Source organism: Tamandua tetradactyla, chromosome 3 (genome assembly GCF_023851605.1).
Source record: "Tamandua tetradactyla isolate mTamTet1 chromosome 3, mTamTet1.pri, whole genome shotgun sequence".
In the NCBI taxonomy this organism is placed as follows: Eukaryota; Metazoa; Chordata; class Mammalia; order Pilosa; family Myrmecophagidae; genus Tamandua; species Tamandua tetradactyla.
In genome coordinates this window covers 56,126,164-56,143,525 of record NC_135329.1, presented here as the reverse complement: position 1 = coordinate 56,143,525, position 17,362 = coordinate 56,126,164, and the positions used below count along the sequence as shown (strand labels likewise).

Below are 17,362 nucleotides of genomic sequence, written 5' to 3'. Positions count from 1 at the left end.
ACCCATATTAGAAAAAGAAAAATAGGCTTCATAGTCACAGGTCAAGTAAAATCCCAAAGTATCAAGCAAAATTTCACTTGAAATACTAAGGACTCAGGGCAATCCTCTCACATACTTTATTAAAAATTATCATATTTTACTGAAGTTTGAAACTACAAATGTAATTAGAGCAGCACAGAACAGTGGCTAAAATGCAGATTCTAGACATATGGTAATGTTCATGTTTGTATGTTGTTATGGTTAAAAAAATTTTTTTTAATTAAAAAAAAAAATGCAGATTCCAGAGTCAGACTGCCTAGGTTTGGATGACACATGACCCTGAGCAAGTAACTTCAGAATGCAGTGACCAGATCCTCATCTATAAAATGGGGATAGTAATGGTGGTATCCATCCTCATAAGGTTGTTATGAGGATTAAGTGAGATGATACACTAAAACGCTTATAATAATGCCTGGCAAGTATATGTTTGAGAAGTATAAGCTATTAATATTTGGCAACTACTTTTCCTAGTACTTATGCTTATCTGGCTTTCTTTTTCAGCAAAAGAAAATCTATGAGTACAGTGCACAAATAGATAAATTTGCATAAAATTATTTTTAATTTAATATTCTGGGAAATATATGGTGATTTCTAGTGTGTAAAATTAATGAATTTTCAAAGCTTCCTCAAATTATACAGGCTGAAAACTTTTAAGTAATTTGGCAATACTGCACATTTCAAAATCAATAAAATTGTTCCAACCTTCAACCATAAAGCTACTCTTAGGAAATTAATCTAAAGAAAGAGAAAACGGGGGGGAAAAAAAGGAAAAAGCTATGTAGGAAGTTTTAAGACTTGATAATAGTAGAAAACTAAGGATGATTTCAATGTCTAACAGAAGAAATATATGTGACAAGGATATCTAGATTTTGTTTTAAATTCCACAGCCCAAAGTTTTAAAAACAATTTTAGTTGAGCAAGAGAGAGGAACAGATGAAAATGCAGGCATTATGCTGATAACTGTTGAAACTGGTGAGGGCTACATGTGAATTTATTATTCTATTTCTCTAATTTTGTTATGTTTGACAATGTCTATAACAAAAACTCAAAAACGAAAGCCTTTCCCCAAAGGGTAATTATGAAAATTAAAACATCAACATGAAAAATACTAACGAAACATGCTAAGCAGAAGACAGCATACAACCAAATTCTATCTGTGGCTACAACTACAATCACACAAAATTTGTATGCACATCAAAATAAATAAATAAATCATCAGGATAGTGGGGTTCTGAGTGATCATTCCTTTTTCAACACTTTTAAATTATTATATTACTAATAAAAGACAGGACAATTGAGTACAATTAATCACCACTATAAAATCAAGCCTCAATTTAATTTTCTGAAAGTTTTAACCGAAATCATTTCATCAGAAGTTTGGAATACAGTTTAATTTACTTAAGTTTTACTTAGGAAGTTATTCAAGAGCCACTGGTACTTAATCTTTTTTAACCAGAACCCCATCTCGGTCTTAAGCTGCATCCTCCTTAAGAGAACCTTAAAAACAAGCAAGCAACCATTTCACCTAAGTTATTACTGAAAACATTCTTATGGAAGAGCAAGCTAATGCTTTTGTGTTTTAGATAAGGTAACTATACCTAAAGAAACTGGTAACTTCAGGACAACTGAATCATAATTAGTAGGAAGCAAATCAATAACAAAATGTGACTTTAGATGTTAAGAACCAGCTTACCTATTTCTTCCTCTAGTGCTTGTTCATTTAAACAAACTTGGTTTTATTTTCACAGAAACATGGCTTTTTCAAGTGTACCAGGTATGTTGTTGTATATTACCTTTTGCTGTGATCTGACTCTGGGTGCTCAACATCTGGTTTTGCCGTTGATGACCTTCTCTCTCTTGGAACCTTATATATTAAGATATGTAAAAACAATTTAGTTCCTACTCAGTGAAGTACAGCCTACCAAGGCACAGCCATTTAGATGCCAGTAAATTCAAACATTAATTTATTTATTCAACAAATATCTACCCAAATGCCTAATCTACGCCAGGCTCTGGGAACACAACAATGAAAGAACAGTGTCTGCCCTCAAGGACTGTACAATTTGGCCACCAGGTCGATTTATAAAAAACAACTCAATTCAGTGCTTCCATAATGTTGTCCCCGCCAAGCAACAACCAACAAGAACCGGCAGAAACATCCTTCTCAGTGCTCCAAAATACTTTGAAGGACTGTAGTAAAAGAGTGCGTGATTAAAAACAAAACAAAACAAACAAACAAAAAAACTCATTTAATTGTCAAATAAACTCAAGGCACCAAAAATTTACTGTTCAATGGAGTTTGGGTTTCATTTCTTAAAAGAAAGACCTCAGGCCTGATTTTCCCCTTTTATCTACATTATATGAGAAAAAGCTACTGAAAATACAACAGGGCTCTTTCAACTTTCTCAATTTTTTTCTAAATACATAATCAAAAGGAACCGCTATGTTAACATTTATTTTCAGGAGTCAAAGGCTATCCCTCATATGGTAACTCCTTTTAGGATTCATATATATGTCCATTACCCAAAGGGAAAATCTAACTCAGTTTGCTCTATTCCTTTTTGATTCTCCTTTTCTTTGCAAAGGAGGCAAAAAGCAGGCAAATACCAAACACCCCTAAAGAGTGGGAGAAACATCAAGGTGATCTTTGGAGTTATACAGAGAAGGGAGGGTTTAACAAATGAGTATGACTGCTGAATCATTATATTGATATTTCTTTTAATCTCCAGGGTCTTAGAGCAGCTAGTAGCAAAAACCTAAAAATGTAGAACTGTAACCATACCGAACTCTGAAACCTGTTCTACTACTAATTGTTATGGTGTACTTTGAAATTTATTGCTTTTTTGTATGTTATTTTTCACACACAATAATAGTGGATTGTGATTATAAATGCACAGTCATATGATGATATTGTGAACCACTGATTGTACACTTTGGGTGATGCCATGGTATGTGACATGATATCAACAAAAAAATTTTAAAAGGTAGGCAAATGTTATTTATGGGTGTCTTAAAGACATGGACTCAACTGGGCCTTAATCCCAGTATGTACTCCAAAACTGTTACGACATTTAAAACTGGTTTTCAATGTGAGAATTCTACCCCTATATTCTTGTTTCATGAAATTAAAGTCAAATTAAATTATTATTTACGTATTAACATTGTGGTTTTAAAGCTCTACCAAGCTTATTATGTAACAATGACTGATGCTTACACCCAAAGAATTGAAATAAATCCGACTATTTAAAAAAGAAAATTACCCTAATCATATCACAAGAGGCTTGAAAAATAAGTACTACTAAAATTGTCACCCTTTATAAACAGACATGAAGATTTATATCCCATTGAGACTTAAAATACTTTTAGGACCTTTATCTAAAGCACACACATACATACAATCACTGTAGTTAGTGTTACTACATTGGTCTTTCTGGTACTAAACTTATTGATTTTCTCCAATTCTCAAAAGTTTCAGTTAAAATATGCAACTCTATAATTAATATCTTGGAAGCTTATGATTTTCATACTGAGTCAATAAAACAAGCCATAAGAAAAACGGATACATAATAACTTCTACTTCAAAGGAACCTTCAAGGCTATGCTTCCCAGGCAAGGGTTTCTCCTAGCATCATTAGCTATAAGTTTCTTTCATATTTGAAGGAAAAAATAAACCTCACCCCAATCCCTCAAACCCAACTAACCATACACATGCTCTCATACTAGCAAGTGATTAAATCTTTTGTTCGGATTGCACCCTAATTTTGATAAACTATCTTGTTTTCCCCCTCCCTGAATTTCTTGTATTAAGGAAAGAACATAGTGCCAATAAAGCAAACAACCGGCAAATCTAGGTGAAATTAATTACCCTATTTTAACTTTTCTGTAGGTTTGAAACTTTTGAAAACAAAAAGATGGTAAAAACAAACTACATATATATATATGGAGCACAGTCATACAGAGAGACTGACATTAAGATTTGCTCCCCACCCCCATTTCTTATTGCTCCTGGAAACCCTGAAAAGGTCCGTCTTTATAAGGTAGTGGTAAAACACACAGGAGTTACACAAGGTATTAATGAGCCAAAGACCACATGGCAAAGTTGTGCCTCAACACAACCTATTTTTGTTTTAAGTTGTGTCCTAAACTCCCTTTTTATTTTTTCAATATTTTTATTGACAAATATCTATACACATCCAGTCTAACCATATTATACAATCAATGACACACAATATCTTCACATAGTTGAGTATTCTTCACCATGACCATTTTTAGAACATTTGCATCACTCCAGAAAAAGAAATAAAAAGGAAAAAGAAAAAACCCATACATACCCCTTACCCCTCCCTCCCATTGACCACTAGTATTTCCATCTACCCAATTTATTTTACCCCTTATCCTCCCTATTATTTATTTATTTTTATCTTTTTTTTTTTAACTCATCTGTCCATACCCTGAATAAGAGGAACATCAGACACAAGGTTTTCACAATCACACAGTCACACCATAAAAGCTATATAGTTATACAGTCTTCTTTGAGAATCAAGGCTACTGGAATACAACTTAACAGTTCCACATACTTTCTTCCAGCCACTCTAATACACCATAAACTAAAAAAGGATATATAATGCATAAGAATAACCACCTCGGTAACCTCTCAACTCTATCTGAAGTCTCTCAGCCACTGAAATTTTATTTCGTCTCATTTGTCTCTTCCCCCTTTTGGTCAAGAAGGCTTTCTCAATTCCATGTTGCCAAGTCCTGGCTCATCCCTGGGAAACATGTCCAGCGTTGCCAGGGAGATTTACACCCTTGGAAGTCATGTCCCATGTAGCTGGGGAGAGCAGTAAACTAATCTGCCAAGTTGGCTTAGAGAGAAAGGCCACATCTGAGCAACAAAAGAGGCTCTCCGGGGGTAACCCTTGGGCATAATTATCAGCAGGCTTAGCCTTTCCTTTGTAGGAGTAAGCTTCATAGGTGTGAGCCCCAAGATTGAGGGCTCAGCCTATTGAATTGGTTATTCCCACTACTTGTGAGAATATCAGGAATTTCGCAATATGTCTCCCTTTCTCCCCATTGCCCAAGGGGACTTTGCAAATACTTCTTTATTCTCTGTGCAAGTTACTCTGGGATATATCAGGGCACCACACTAATCTGTACAAACCAACAAGCATGATGCTGCCATTCTGCCCCACCTCCTGGTTCTCTTTGCACCTATGCTGTAAACTCTTAATAGCTATCCCCAAATATGTGCTATTGGTCAGAAAGAAAAATGCCAAGATGAATATAACATACAAAGCAAAGTCCTACAGGAGGCAGTATGTTGTACGGAAAGCAATGCACCTGTGTATAAATCAGATCAAGGCTTAAATCCTGGCTGCAACACGTACTAGTTGTGTGACCTGAGAACTTTTATTTTCCTCATCTGCAAAATAGGGATAATACCACGTGTTTTGCATGGTTTCTCGGAAAAAAAATTTCATGAATCCTACAATCAGGTCAAAAAAAAATTCTGTAATATCATTTTGGGAAAAGGAAATCACCCTAACTACATAAGAATAAAAGTTAGAGTACACGTAAGTCAACCACCATTTACTCTTCACAGTAAAATATTCAGTATCAGTAAGACACATCTACCACCTTCTCTTATAGTGGTGTCACCTTTCAGATAGAGCCAGAATAGCTGGTTACTGCATAAGTTTTAAAAACAACCCTTTGATTCTATGATTGTACATTTTCAGCTTTGAACCACATTAAGTCAAAGTACTCATTAAACTATTTATAGCCACTACAGAAGCAACTTGTGCTACATTATACCAGCAAATTAGTTTTATATGCTGTTGAATCAAGTGCATCTTAGACTGCTGTTAAGGGTTTTTAAAGAGTAGGCAAAACTACCTTATAATAGTCATAGAGCAAGCCCAATGCAGCTGCACTGTCTTCATCTCCATTGATGCTCATCATCGCTTTGGTTGCTGCAGTGAGCGGGTTCTCCAGGAAAGATTTCCAGGCTTCATCCTCACTAGTGTAGGAGCGACGCTGTGGATAAAGTGCTTCATTCTGAAGAACCAACACTGGCCGTTTACTTCAGAGAAATTAAAAAAAAATTGTATTTTTCTTCCGCAAGGTATTTAATAAGCTAAATTTTAAAGAGCCAAACAAGCAGTTTCTTGACATTCCCAAAAAAAGAGTGTATTGTTTTATCAATAATCCTAGTAAGACAAATTAAGACAAGACCAAAAGACAACCCACTTAAATTCAGGCCAATGAGCCACCCAGTAAGAAATAAGGTATTCAGGCAACCAGGGGACCTGCAATTAACCTACACATAGAACCTAGAATACTCCATTTTCACCGAAACATAAAACGTAGAAAAAAGACGGGATACATTTTTTTAAATCCTTGGGGTTTATATGAGAAAGTTAAAATATTCTACTGAAAACCAGTAGATTGAGCATGGAATGTGGTCTAAGGGGACTGTAAATCAATAAAAGAGGCATAATTTTCTGACAACGGAGTTAATTATTTATTTTAGAGATTAACACTTAAGAATCCACAACAATAAATGAAGCCAATGAACGTAGAAAAATTTTTTTTTCAAATCATGGAGAATCTGTTTTTCAAACTCTTTACTAGTTTTCCACTAGTAAGGAAATAAGTGGGCCATAACTGTCTTATTTTAACACTGTAGTTCAGGGGCAAAAAAATCCAGAAATGAATTGAAATCTTAGTGAAACCATATAGATTTCAATTTAAAATACTAAAACAAACATTACCAATTCCAAAACGTTGAAATGTAAACAGTCTCAACAACTGTTCAGTCAGTACTAAAGTCAATAAAGAGAAAGAGTAGAATACTAACTCCAGTAAAATGAAGCAGCTTTCCTTTGAAAGGAAAGAAAAAAAAATTTTAATGTTCAGAACTATTCTGAATTAGCACTACTCTAACAAGCAAATTTAAGGATTAGTTCTTATTGCAACACACAAATAAAATATGTAAATGGCCTAAAGGTGACCTACCTCTCTAAAAGTGAATGTAGAAAGACTGATTATCTTTTTAAGCAATCAAGAAAGGTTAGGGTTTGGCAGTCACCCAGCCCCTTTAAAAACAGACATAGATTTAGAAAAAAGAAACTATCTTTGAAAAAGGAAAAGAAATTTCAATACAATTCATTCTTAGTCAAAATTAAGTATTATTTCAAAGCCATTTTTTTTAACTCATGTGTAAGCAAAAAGTCCTTTTTCAGTACATTCGGTAAGAAAAAGAAGTCTTAACGCAGTGTACTATTTTAACACAAAACAAAATAGATTGTTCAAAGACTATGCTTAAAAATGGATAAGACTTTATATAAACTTCAAATTAAAAAAAAAGAAAGAAATATTCAAGGAGCATTCCTTGAGCCGTCATAAGGAGAGTATAATAGCTGCTTGAACCAATGGTACCTTGTGGGGATTTACTGGTGTGCTGCTAGGCTATTATTAATCGTGTAATAGCTACTTCCAGAACATTATGACAACACATGGCTCATCCAATTCCCGTAATGCTAGTTTTTCAGCTTCTCTTCTTCTCCTACCTTCATCCCAAACTTGTACAAGCAACAGAAAATAAATGAAATATTTTTTGCAAATGGTTTTACATTCATAAGCACTCTGACAGTGTTTTGTATTTCTGAAGTGTGTCTTAAGCCAAAATTTTAGCTTTGGAAATCTGGCCCTATCTAAATAGTAAAAAACAAACCCCAAACCAATTGCCTTTCTTAGTCTAGTTCCTCCTATGACAGTCAGGCTTGTTATTAGTCCCTTCAGACTCATCATCGCTTTCAGGTAAGTCTTTAGCCCTCCAACAATGATCTCTCAAAAACTTTTGGACTATATTTCATATTTTAGCTTAACTGCATATTCTACAACACAAAAATAGTCCATTCGAAATATTCCATACATAATATCTAATCGTCTAATCCAGAAAAAAAAAGAGCTCACTCGAACAAAATGATCCTTAACAAATAATAATAAAATTGAGGCGGACACTTTTCTCTCCTGGATTTATTGATCTGAAATATATCTATTCATTTGGCGTGGCGTGCTTTTTATAAATATGGATTTTTGTTATTTTGGAATTTTATAGTTTCAGAGAAGTTGTAAAGAAAATATCAAAATATCCCTCCTCCAGTTTTCCCTAACGTTAACGTTTTACATAACCACGTTACATTTGCTAAAACGCTTCTTACCACAAAGTGATTCCAAAAGGCATATCTGGAAGTACACTACTTTCTAGTGTATTGCTCTGACTTGGAAGTTTCACCCTCTTGATATTTCCAAGCATTAAAGAAACAGTGATCTGTAATTAACATCGATGACCCAAGCGGCAAAATAACTCCTCCCACGGCGATTTTCTCCCTCTCCCAGGCAAGGAGCCGAAAATCCCGGGACCCAAGAGCGAACTCCCATCTTTCCCAAAATTTGTTTCCTGGACATTCTATCGGGTCCTCCTAGTTACACTGCTTAGGGACAGGGCGTTACCTGTGGAAGTCTATCTGCCCAGCTGACCGGCGCTTCTCAACGAAATCCATTAGTACACCCGAGCTCAGGGACGCGGGGAGGAAGGAGGGAGGGAGAGGCGCTGGGGGCCCTGCCCCGGGCCGGCGCGCCCTGACATTCCCCCGCGACGGCCTGCGAGTCACCGGGGGCGACCAAGGCGCAGGCGCTGGCGCCCCGGCCCACCCGGATCCGCTCGGCGGTCAGGGAGGGGCTCTTGCCCCTCTCAGGTGTCGAGTTTCCGAGAGGCAAGTGTCTCCTCGAGAGCCGCTTCAGGGGAACAAAGAAGCGGGTAAGGGGTGAGGGGGCCGCGGGGAAGGAGCCCGCGCAGACCAGCCGTCCCTAACCCGCGCCCCGCCGCACCTGCCGCGCCGCGCCCCGGCCCGGGCCCCGAGCCGGAGACGCGACGCCAACGACACCAGCGGCCCTGTCCGGGAGCCGGGGCCGCCCCCTCATCTCCCGGCAGGTGCCGGCCCGCAGTCCTCCAGAGCCCGCGCGAGGCCGGCTGAGGTGGTCTTGGATCCGAGCCGCGGCGGCCAGACGCCCGCGCCGCGCCCGCACTCACTTGTCGTATTCCTGTGTCATCTCGCTCGCTCGCCGCTGCCGGGCCGCAGAACTGGACTTTCGGGTTGGGACAGTACACACGATCCGGGGGGGAGGAGGCGGCGGCGGCAGCAGCCAGCGCGTCCGGAGCAGCGGCCCGGACGGGTTGGGTTCGCTTTTCTCGCTCTCTGAGCCGGCTCCGCGCGGGCCGCGCGCCTTGGGGGGCCCGGGCCCGACCTCCCATTGGCTGGAGGCGCACCGGGCAGGAGGTGGGGCTTGCCGGCCGGCAGGCCGGCGGCGCTCTCTGATTGGCGGGCGAGCTGGGCCGCCACCGCCCCGCGCCGCGGAGCTGGTGAGACACCAGCGCGCCGCCGGGCTCTGCGCGACGTGCTCTGGGCTACGCGCCCGGAGCTCCTGGCCGTCCCTACCCGCTCGGACTGGCGTCCGCTGTCCTCGGCTTCTTACACCCGCCGGCCTCGGGGACGGGGCCCTTCCCTCGGAACCTCCTTCAGCCCCGAGAGTTCTCCCTTCCTTGTCCCGCGCGCAAGCCCCCTGTTGCTCCAGGGCACCTTCCTCAGCCCCTCCCACCACAGATGCTCCCGGTTCAAGCCCACCCAGGGGTCAAGGGCGCATTCTGCCCCGTCTGGGGTCTCTGACGCACGCCTGCCGTCATTCTTTCAGTTCTCATATCCAATTCCTCCCTGAGTCCTATGGCTTTTACCTGAGAAAAAGCTGAGAAACTCGCCCCTTCCTCTCTTTGCCCACCGCAGGTCACCAGTCGCAGAACTGTCTGAACAATTCCTGCGATCTCCTAAGCCGCTGTTTTCCAGCGCGCTGTAAGCGTGGTCAGTCTGCGAAGGGATCATATCGGTCCCACCGGAGCTTTCTTACCAAATGCCCAGCCCTCCCTCTCCCTACACGCCTCTGCGACCCCACCTCACTTCTCGGCCCTATCAGTCTCGCAGTTCGTACTTTGCCTTGCCCTTAGTCCTCTCAGAAGCCCCATCTATGCTTCAGCCCTCCCAACCTGCACCTCCTTCCCCATAGTGCCCCCTCCTGCGTGCTTCTCCCTAGTCTCCCCGCTGAGTCCAGGCAGCCGAGGAGTCTCACACTTCTTACCAGCCAGCTTTTATTCATCTCCACTCCTAATCCTGGCCCGAATTTTCCTTCCGAAGTTGGAGCTCTCTTCTTCTGCAGGGTCTGCCCATTCGCTCATCACATTCATTGATATCCCACTATATGCCACGCACTATTCTAGATGCTGGGGGAAAGGCAGTGAAGAAAACAGATAAAATTCTCTGCTTTCATCCAGCATCCTAGTTGAGAGTCGAAACACAATAAACAAAATAAGTTAATTATATGGGATATTAGAAAGTGACAAGTTCCACTGGAGAAAAAGCAGAGCAGACAGATAGGAAGTGTGGGGTGTGTCTGGGTTTAAGAAACCTGAAGGAAATGAGGCAGTGAGCCATGAAGACTCTAGGGCATCAAATGGTCCAAGCAGAGGCACAGCCAGGCAGAAACCATAAGGTGAGCACCTGCTTAATGTGTTCAGTGAATGGCAAGGGGAAGATAAAAGAGAATAGGTCAGATTTGGGCAAAGAGCTAATGGGGACAGAGGCAGCCAATTGTGTAGGACCTCGTAGGCTTCTGTAAGGACTTTGGTTTTTTTACTCTGAGCTAGGGAAGCACTGGAGAGTTGGATAAAGGGCAGTGACATGATCTAGCTTATGTTTTAAAATAATTAATCTGGCTGCTGTGTGGTGGTGGGGGGGGGGCAAAGGTGGAAGCAGGGAGACCAGGTATTAATGCAATAATACCTGGTTATATAGCTTGGCCTAGGGTGGTAGGAGTGGAAGTGGTAAAAAGGTGGTTGGACCATCAGGTAGAACCAACAGGATTTTCTAAAAATTGGATATGGGGTATGACAGGAAAAAAAGGTAAGGCTTTTGGTTGAGCAACTGGAAGGAATGATCCATGGAAACAGGAAGACTGCAGGTGTAGGTTTGAGGGAGACCAACAGTTCTATTTTAGACAAGTTAAGTTTGAGATTTGTATTAGAGAGCCAAATAGAGCTATGGGGTAGGCTGTTGGATATGTGTCTGGAGTCCAGGGGAAAATTCTGTGCTGAAAGTGTACATCTAGGAGTCATAAGCATATAAATGGTATTTTAAAGCCATGAGATGGGCTGAGATCTCTCCAGCAGTGAATGAAGAAAGTGCATGGGACCAAGACTGAATTCTGGAGTTTTTTTTAGCATAGAGACGCTGGGAAGAAGAACCAGCAGTGGAGATGGAAAAGGAGAGATCACTGAGGTAGGAGGAAAATCGAAGTATGGAAGCCAAGTGAAGAAAATGAAACAAAGAAAGGAGTGGTCATCTGGGTCATACTTTGCCAATAGGTCAATAGGTCTGGGCCAGCTACCCTTCATCTGTTTTCACCAACTTCCTTCTCCTTATTCTCTCAGCCCCTCAGAACCTAAATCATCCGCCACAGACTCACTTCTTGCCCTCCTGTTCTGCCATTTCCAGGTTCTGTATTCTAATTCTGGATGCAACACAGGAGCCCTAGATCCTGTTGTTGTTATTGTTGTCTTACTAATTCCTTGTTAAATAAATTATTTATGTGTTAGAAGTGAGTTAATTTAAGAAAAATAATACAGGTGGTACAGTTATGGTACAAATCATCTGAGTTGTGCTGCAATGACTGAAGTTAGGAAACAATATCCCTTTCCCTCGTCTTCCTCTAATCACATCTCCACACATGGCCAGCATGACCTTTATAAAACACAAAGTTTAGATTATGTCACTCTGTTATACTCAAGCTAAAAGCTAAACTCCTTAGCATGTTGTAACCGTAAACACCTCAATCTGACCTTTTGCAATTCTGCTTCTTCCCTTGCTGCTCACCCCAACTGCCCGACTCCATTTCCTGCTCCTCCTGTTCCAGGCTTGGCAAACTCCTCACTTTCCAGTCTCAGCGGATCTCTCCATCCCTAAAGATGGCCTTCTCTGACCCCTCCAGGTAGGGCTGGCTATTCTGTGGGTACTCACAGTACTTTCGGCATCACTCAATACTACATCTTCTGTATTCTGTTTGTTGATGTGATTTTCTGTTTGTGCATTTGTCTCCGCAAAAGGGTGAGCATTCCAAGAGAGGGCAGGGATTGTATCTCTTTCATTTTTATGTCTGAAGTTCCTGGTATATACCCAGAAAATATCCAGGAAATGTTTATTGAATGTATACATTCCTCTGCAGGCATTCATTCTGCCTGTCAGTTTTCTCCCTTCTGTACCACACCTAGGATTGATTTAAATGACCATCCTGTTGCAGAAGACTGAAAACCTCGTGTTTCAGTCCCAATGTCTGTTACAAGGTAGGCACAAAATAAACATGGGGTGAATGAATACATATCAAACCATAAAACAAAAAACAAGAACAGGGGATCGAGGTATTAGATCACAGATATGATAGTTAAAAACAAATTTTATTAATTTATACAATTTTAATAAATTTCCAATATGGGATTGTTTAGTTTGTCTCTAAGAGTTTTCCAAAATAGAAATTAAGATCTATCAGCAGTACCTTCTTGATTATTTATCTTTTTGTTACTTTTTAAGTTATAAAAATAATACAAGCTCATGTTAAAGACGTAAGCAAGAAAGAAGAAGAGATAAGGAAAATACCTAATCAATACGGAAGGGTATAGAGTACCAATTAACTCTCCCCTTCATCCACAGTCCCTCTCCCCAGAGACAACCACTATTAACAGTCTGTGTGCATCTTTTAGATATTTTCTATGTATATACAAGCACACGTATGTTTTTTCTTACAAAAGTGGGATTCAGCCTATGCATAACACTCCACAGCTTGCCTGTTTTTACTTCTTGTATCTTAAACATTTTCCATATCAAGTTTACAACTGAACTTTTTACAAAATGATTATTTTTTTATGGCTGGATGATAACTTGAATCTATTGGTGGAATTTAGTTAATCTCCCCCCCCCCCCCAGCTTTTCACAATCACAAACATTCTGCAATAAACATCCCTCTAATTACATTTTTGCACACCTGGAGCATAGCCTCAGGATCAATTCCTAGAATTGGAACTATTGGAGGAAAAAGGAATGCACATGTGCAATTTTTATCTTGCCAAATGGTTCTCCAAAAGGCTGCCCACATTTAGATTCCTATCTACGGGGTCTCAGACTATCTGTTGTGGCTCACCCTTGTCAGCCGTAGGCCTTATCAAACTTTTTCCATTTTGCCAATCTATTAGATGAAATAAACAATAGTATCTCATTGTTTTGACTTGTATTTTTTTTTAATTATGAGAGAGATATAGCATCTTTTTATTTGTCTGGCAGTAACCTCTGTGAGCTCAAGGATGGGGTCGTGGGTTTTAAGAGAAGGAGGATCTTTGAAGGTGTATTCCAAAGTCATGGGTTTCAGAGCAGGGAACAAACTTTTGGACCTCCGTCCCACGGTATTAAGAGACTTATGGAAGCAAAGAGGCGGGGCAGGGGCAGGGGTGGGGGTGGGGGTCTAGCAGATTTCTAGAGTCACAAGATCTAGTTTCCAGCCGAGGTTCCTCCCCTGACCAGCAAGGGTGACCTCAGCTGTGTCACTTCTCTCTGAGTCTCAGTAAAAAGAGGAGTTTAGGCAGGTCATCTGGCCCAGCTCCAATGTCCCATGACTCTAAGAATGGTAGCTAAGAATAGGTATGATCATAGCTACACACAGCTCACACACTGAAGTCCAAGCTCCTTAGCTTGGCATTCAAGTTCTTTCTCAATCTGGCCCAACAAACGTGTCACAGTAAACCACCACCGACACCCTGTGCCCCTGTCACAGTGTTCCCTAAACATGTCCTACAATTTCAGGCCTCTAGGTTTTGCCTATGCTCTTTCCTCACCCCACCATCCCAGTTCTACATCTTTAAAAACCAAGTACCAATGCCATTTCCTCCAGAAACCCTTCTCCAGCTACCCCTTTATTATATCACTCATCACAAGCCACTTTCCCTTTTAGTTATTTCAGTTCTGTTTGATTTTTTTAATTGCATGATCTCACTGATATGAAATAATTAAAATAAGCAAACTCATGGAGGCAGAATTTAGAATATAGGTTACCAAGGGCTGGGGAGGAGGTAGTGGTGAGTTAATGCTTAATAAGTATGGAATTTCTGTTTGGGGTAATGTGAAAGTTGTGTTCTTTTGTTTATTTACCCAGGCACCTGATCCACCAACTTTTAACAAGTTCTGGGTGATTTTGAGAGAAGAGCTTTCAATTAAGATCCAGATTCAAATTCCAGTTCTGCTCCTTATATTTGATCTGAAGCAATCTACTTTGCCACCACTCCTTGGTTTTCTCATCTGTAAAGTGATGATAATGATTTTGGGTTTTGTGGAATTAAATGAGGCAGTGTGCTTAAAGAATCTCACACAATGCCTGGCACCTAGACACTACATTTGCCTTCCAGCTTCTTTAAAGATTGAGAGGACAAGGATCTTGTCCTTTTTCGCCAAGTGCCTATTTGTTGGGCTTGCAGTCTCATCATACCCTGATCAGCCATTTCTAAAGTCCATCACATTCAGAGACCTCAACCCTGATGGAACAGCCTATATTTAAGGAACATCTCAAATAGTGGAAGGATGACGGTACAGCATCCTGCTCTGGCCTCTGGCCACTGCCTTTTGCTGACATTCAAGAGTCCTATTTAGATCGCCAGAGTCTTTGTACCTCATGCTGTTTGCCAGTGTCTGCTGTGAGATGAAAGTCTTTCCACTCCTCAGAAACAGGGTGTGGATGGGAAAGATGCAGAATCTCCACCTTCACCTCCTAGCTCTGTGACTTAGGAAAGTCATTCCACCCCTGAGCCTCAGCTTCTTCAACTTGGAACAGGGGATCATTATCCCTATCTCCAACAGTTTTGTTTGGTTCTGTTTTATGAAAAAATTCTCTCAAATGAAGTCAGGCACATAATAAGACCCTTAATAAATGTTAAACTTTCTATCTTCCCATTTTTCCTCACTATGTTATAAGCTCTTTATGGGACGGAAACTATGTCTCATATGGAAGAAGAAGTATTCCCTCACCATCTAGCATCAGGATAAACATATTGTAGAGAAGCAATAACTATTGTTGTTATTCAGAAGGGTAATAATATTATCCTTCTTTCAGCAATGTTTAGTGTTCAACGTGATTGCATTCCTGAGTGTGTCTGAGTCTTACGATAACACTTTGAGATAGACAGGAGAATGCCCTTATTGTAGATGGAGAAATGAGGTCCAGAAAGATTAAATGACATATCCTAAGTCTCATAGCTAGTGATTTCAGGACTTGAACCCAGACATTTTGTTTCCAAATTCCACACTTTCCGTCTATGTGGTGGTACCGCTGATATTTGGGTATTTCTGAGGGATATTCTGGGTTTAGCCTAAGGCCCAATTATAGAGCAGCCTGGACACAGTAAATGTGGCAATGCCTGCTTCTTCCTAGTAACAATATCTGGGAGATAGCATTTGGTCTCTCCATTTTTTGGTATCCATACACTCTAAGAATATCCTTAGTGACGTCGTTGTGAACTTAGTTATGAAGGCTTTTGCCCCCTCCACTCACCATGCCTACCTAGGAAGACTGTAGTCTTGGGTAAGTCTTGTCAGATATCTGGGACTTGACCCAGACTCAGTCACCAGGAACCCAGTAGCTCTACCATTTCTAAACAGGAGCAGAAGATGTTATGTTGAGTTGGGTGTCACCCACTTGCCAGCAACTAGAAAAAGCAAGATATCTCACATTCTTTTCCTGTGGCTTCACTGTAGATCGATCATTCCAGGGAAGGCTCAACAGTTGCAACATAGCTACTAGAAAGCCCTAGGCTCAGTAACACTAGTCTTAACCTACAGTAAACCTCTCTTGCCTGTGACTAACACCAAGTGGGGCGTAGCCATTACGCGTATTGCCATTTCAAGAAAACACCCCAGAGATAGTGGAGCTCTGCTTCCTAGCTCACATTTGCATATTTTACTCTTTAAAGAAAAGATTACTAGTGGTAAAACACCTTCATTATAAAATAATGTTCACTTAAAAATGCTGTAGCATCTCACTTTTTTTTTGCATGGACAGGCACTGGGAAATGTCACCACATTTTTTTTTTTTACCACATTTTAATACAAGAGAGAGGTTCACCCCACTTTAGTGATAAGGAACCAGCAATGAGGGGTGAAGTCACTTGCCCCAAGTTGACATTCTATTAACTCAGTTTGTACAGCCATCCTTCCCCAGTGGGGTTTTCCTTACTTGACATTTTAGTATTTTGGAATTTGCTTCGTATATCTTTTTTAAACTATGAGATTATCAATTTCAACATTTCAAATTCTAAGTTACACCCATTGGTGATAATTAGGAAAAGAAAGAACTAGGAATTAAGCAAAGAAAAAGGAAAATCTGACTTGCATTAGACATCAAGAACGAGATAGGGAAATGGAAGCAGAGCTTGGAGTTGCAGGGTTATTTTCCATGAGGGGAGAAGGACAGATGCGTGCCTGGACTGAAATTATCATGGGCTAAACTATGACAGCGTTTACCTGGGAACCGGGGAGGTGGTTGAGCATTACATACTTTGGTGCCCTTTAAGTTTAATAAAGGCTATTCAAAGCATTCGAAAACTCCAAGTTATTTTATTCTGGGGCCATTGTGGCCAAGATGGTAGACTTACACTAAGATGTAAAATCAGAAGGGCATTTAACATTTAGTTGGAGGACCAGGCAAAGGCCAAAAAAAGAAAGAAAGAAAGAAAAACATTTTTATAAGCATCTCATTGAAAAGGCATAGAAGAGAATCCCAAAAAGTTTCTGATGACCTATGAGTGGTACATGAAAGTTGCATAAACCCCATTATTATACATTAAATGTATAAAACGTCTTAGATTTTCCTATGCGGCATATCCCCTATATTATTATCTTATTGTGAATTATTTTTTCACAGACTGTCTCAAGTTTCTTAATCTTGAACTCTCCTACTAAGCACTCAGACTACCTATCCACTGTGCCTATCCTATCTACCGCGCTGGCACTGGACATACACAACTAAATCATGGTCCAGCACTCAATGAGCTCAATCTAGAGACACAGACATATTAGCATAAATGTTATAAACAGTGTAATGGAGTTGTGGACTACATGCTTTGGTAACAAATTCCACCCTGGAGGAATTGAGTTGGGAAAGGGAAAATAGAAGAGATGGC

The 17,362-nt window shown here is 40.5% G+C and overlaps 1 protein-coding gene and 1 long non-coding RNA gene across 5 annotated transcripts in view; one reads left to right on the top strand and one right to left on the bottom strand.

The window, feature by feature from the left end:
- The window catches only part of GRHL1 (grainyhead like transcription factor 1), a 67,263-nt gene extending 57,947 nt beyond the window's left edge, over positions 1–9,316 (bottom strand). For 2 of the 4 annotated variants that reach the window (XM_077153159.1, XM_077153160.1), the window contains exons 1-3: positions 9,137–9,316; positions 5,935–6,121; positions 1,833–1,903 (exon numbers count right to left, since the gene is read on the bottom strand). In XM_077153159.1, coding sequence (XP_077009274.1) covers positions 1,833–1,903; positions 5,935–6,121; positions 9,137–9,156 — 278 coding nt within the window. In that variant the 5' untranslated portion in view covers positions 9,157–9,316. Of the gene's footprint in view, positions 1–1,832; positions 1,904–5,934; positions 6,122–8,264; positions 8,548–9,136 lie in introns of those variants that run through there. The other 2 variants (XM_077153158.1, XM_077153157.1) reach the window with 2 other exon arrangements.
- On the top strand, positions 8,644–15,240 carry LOC143677315 (uncharacterized). Its single transcript, XR_013172506.1, has 3 exons — positions 8,644–8,819; positions 12,064–12,138; positions 14,347–15,240. It is a non-coding gene; the product is annotated as an uncharacterized LOC143677315 (long non-coding RNA).
- The last annotated feature ends 2,122 nt before the right edge of the window (positions 15,241–17,362 follow it).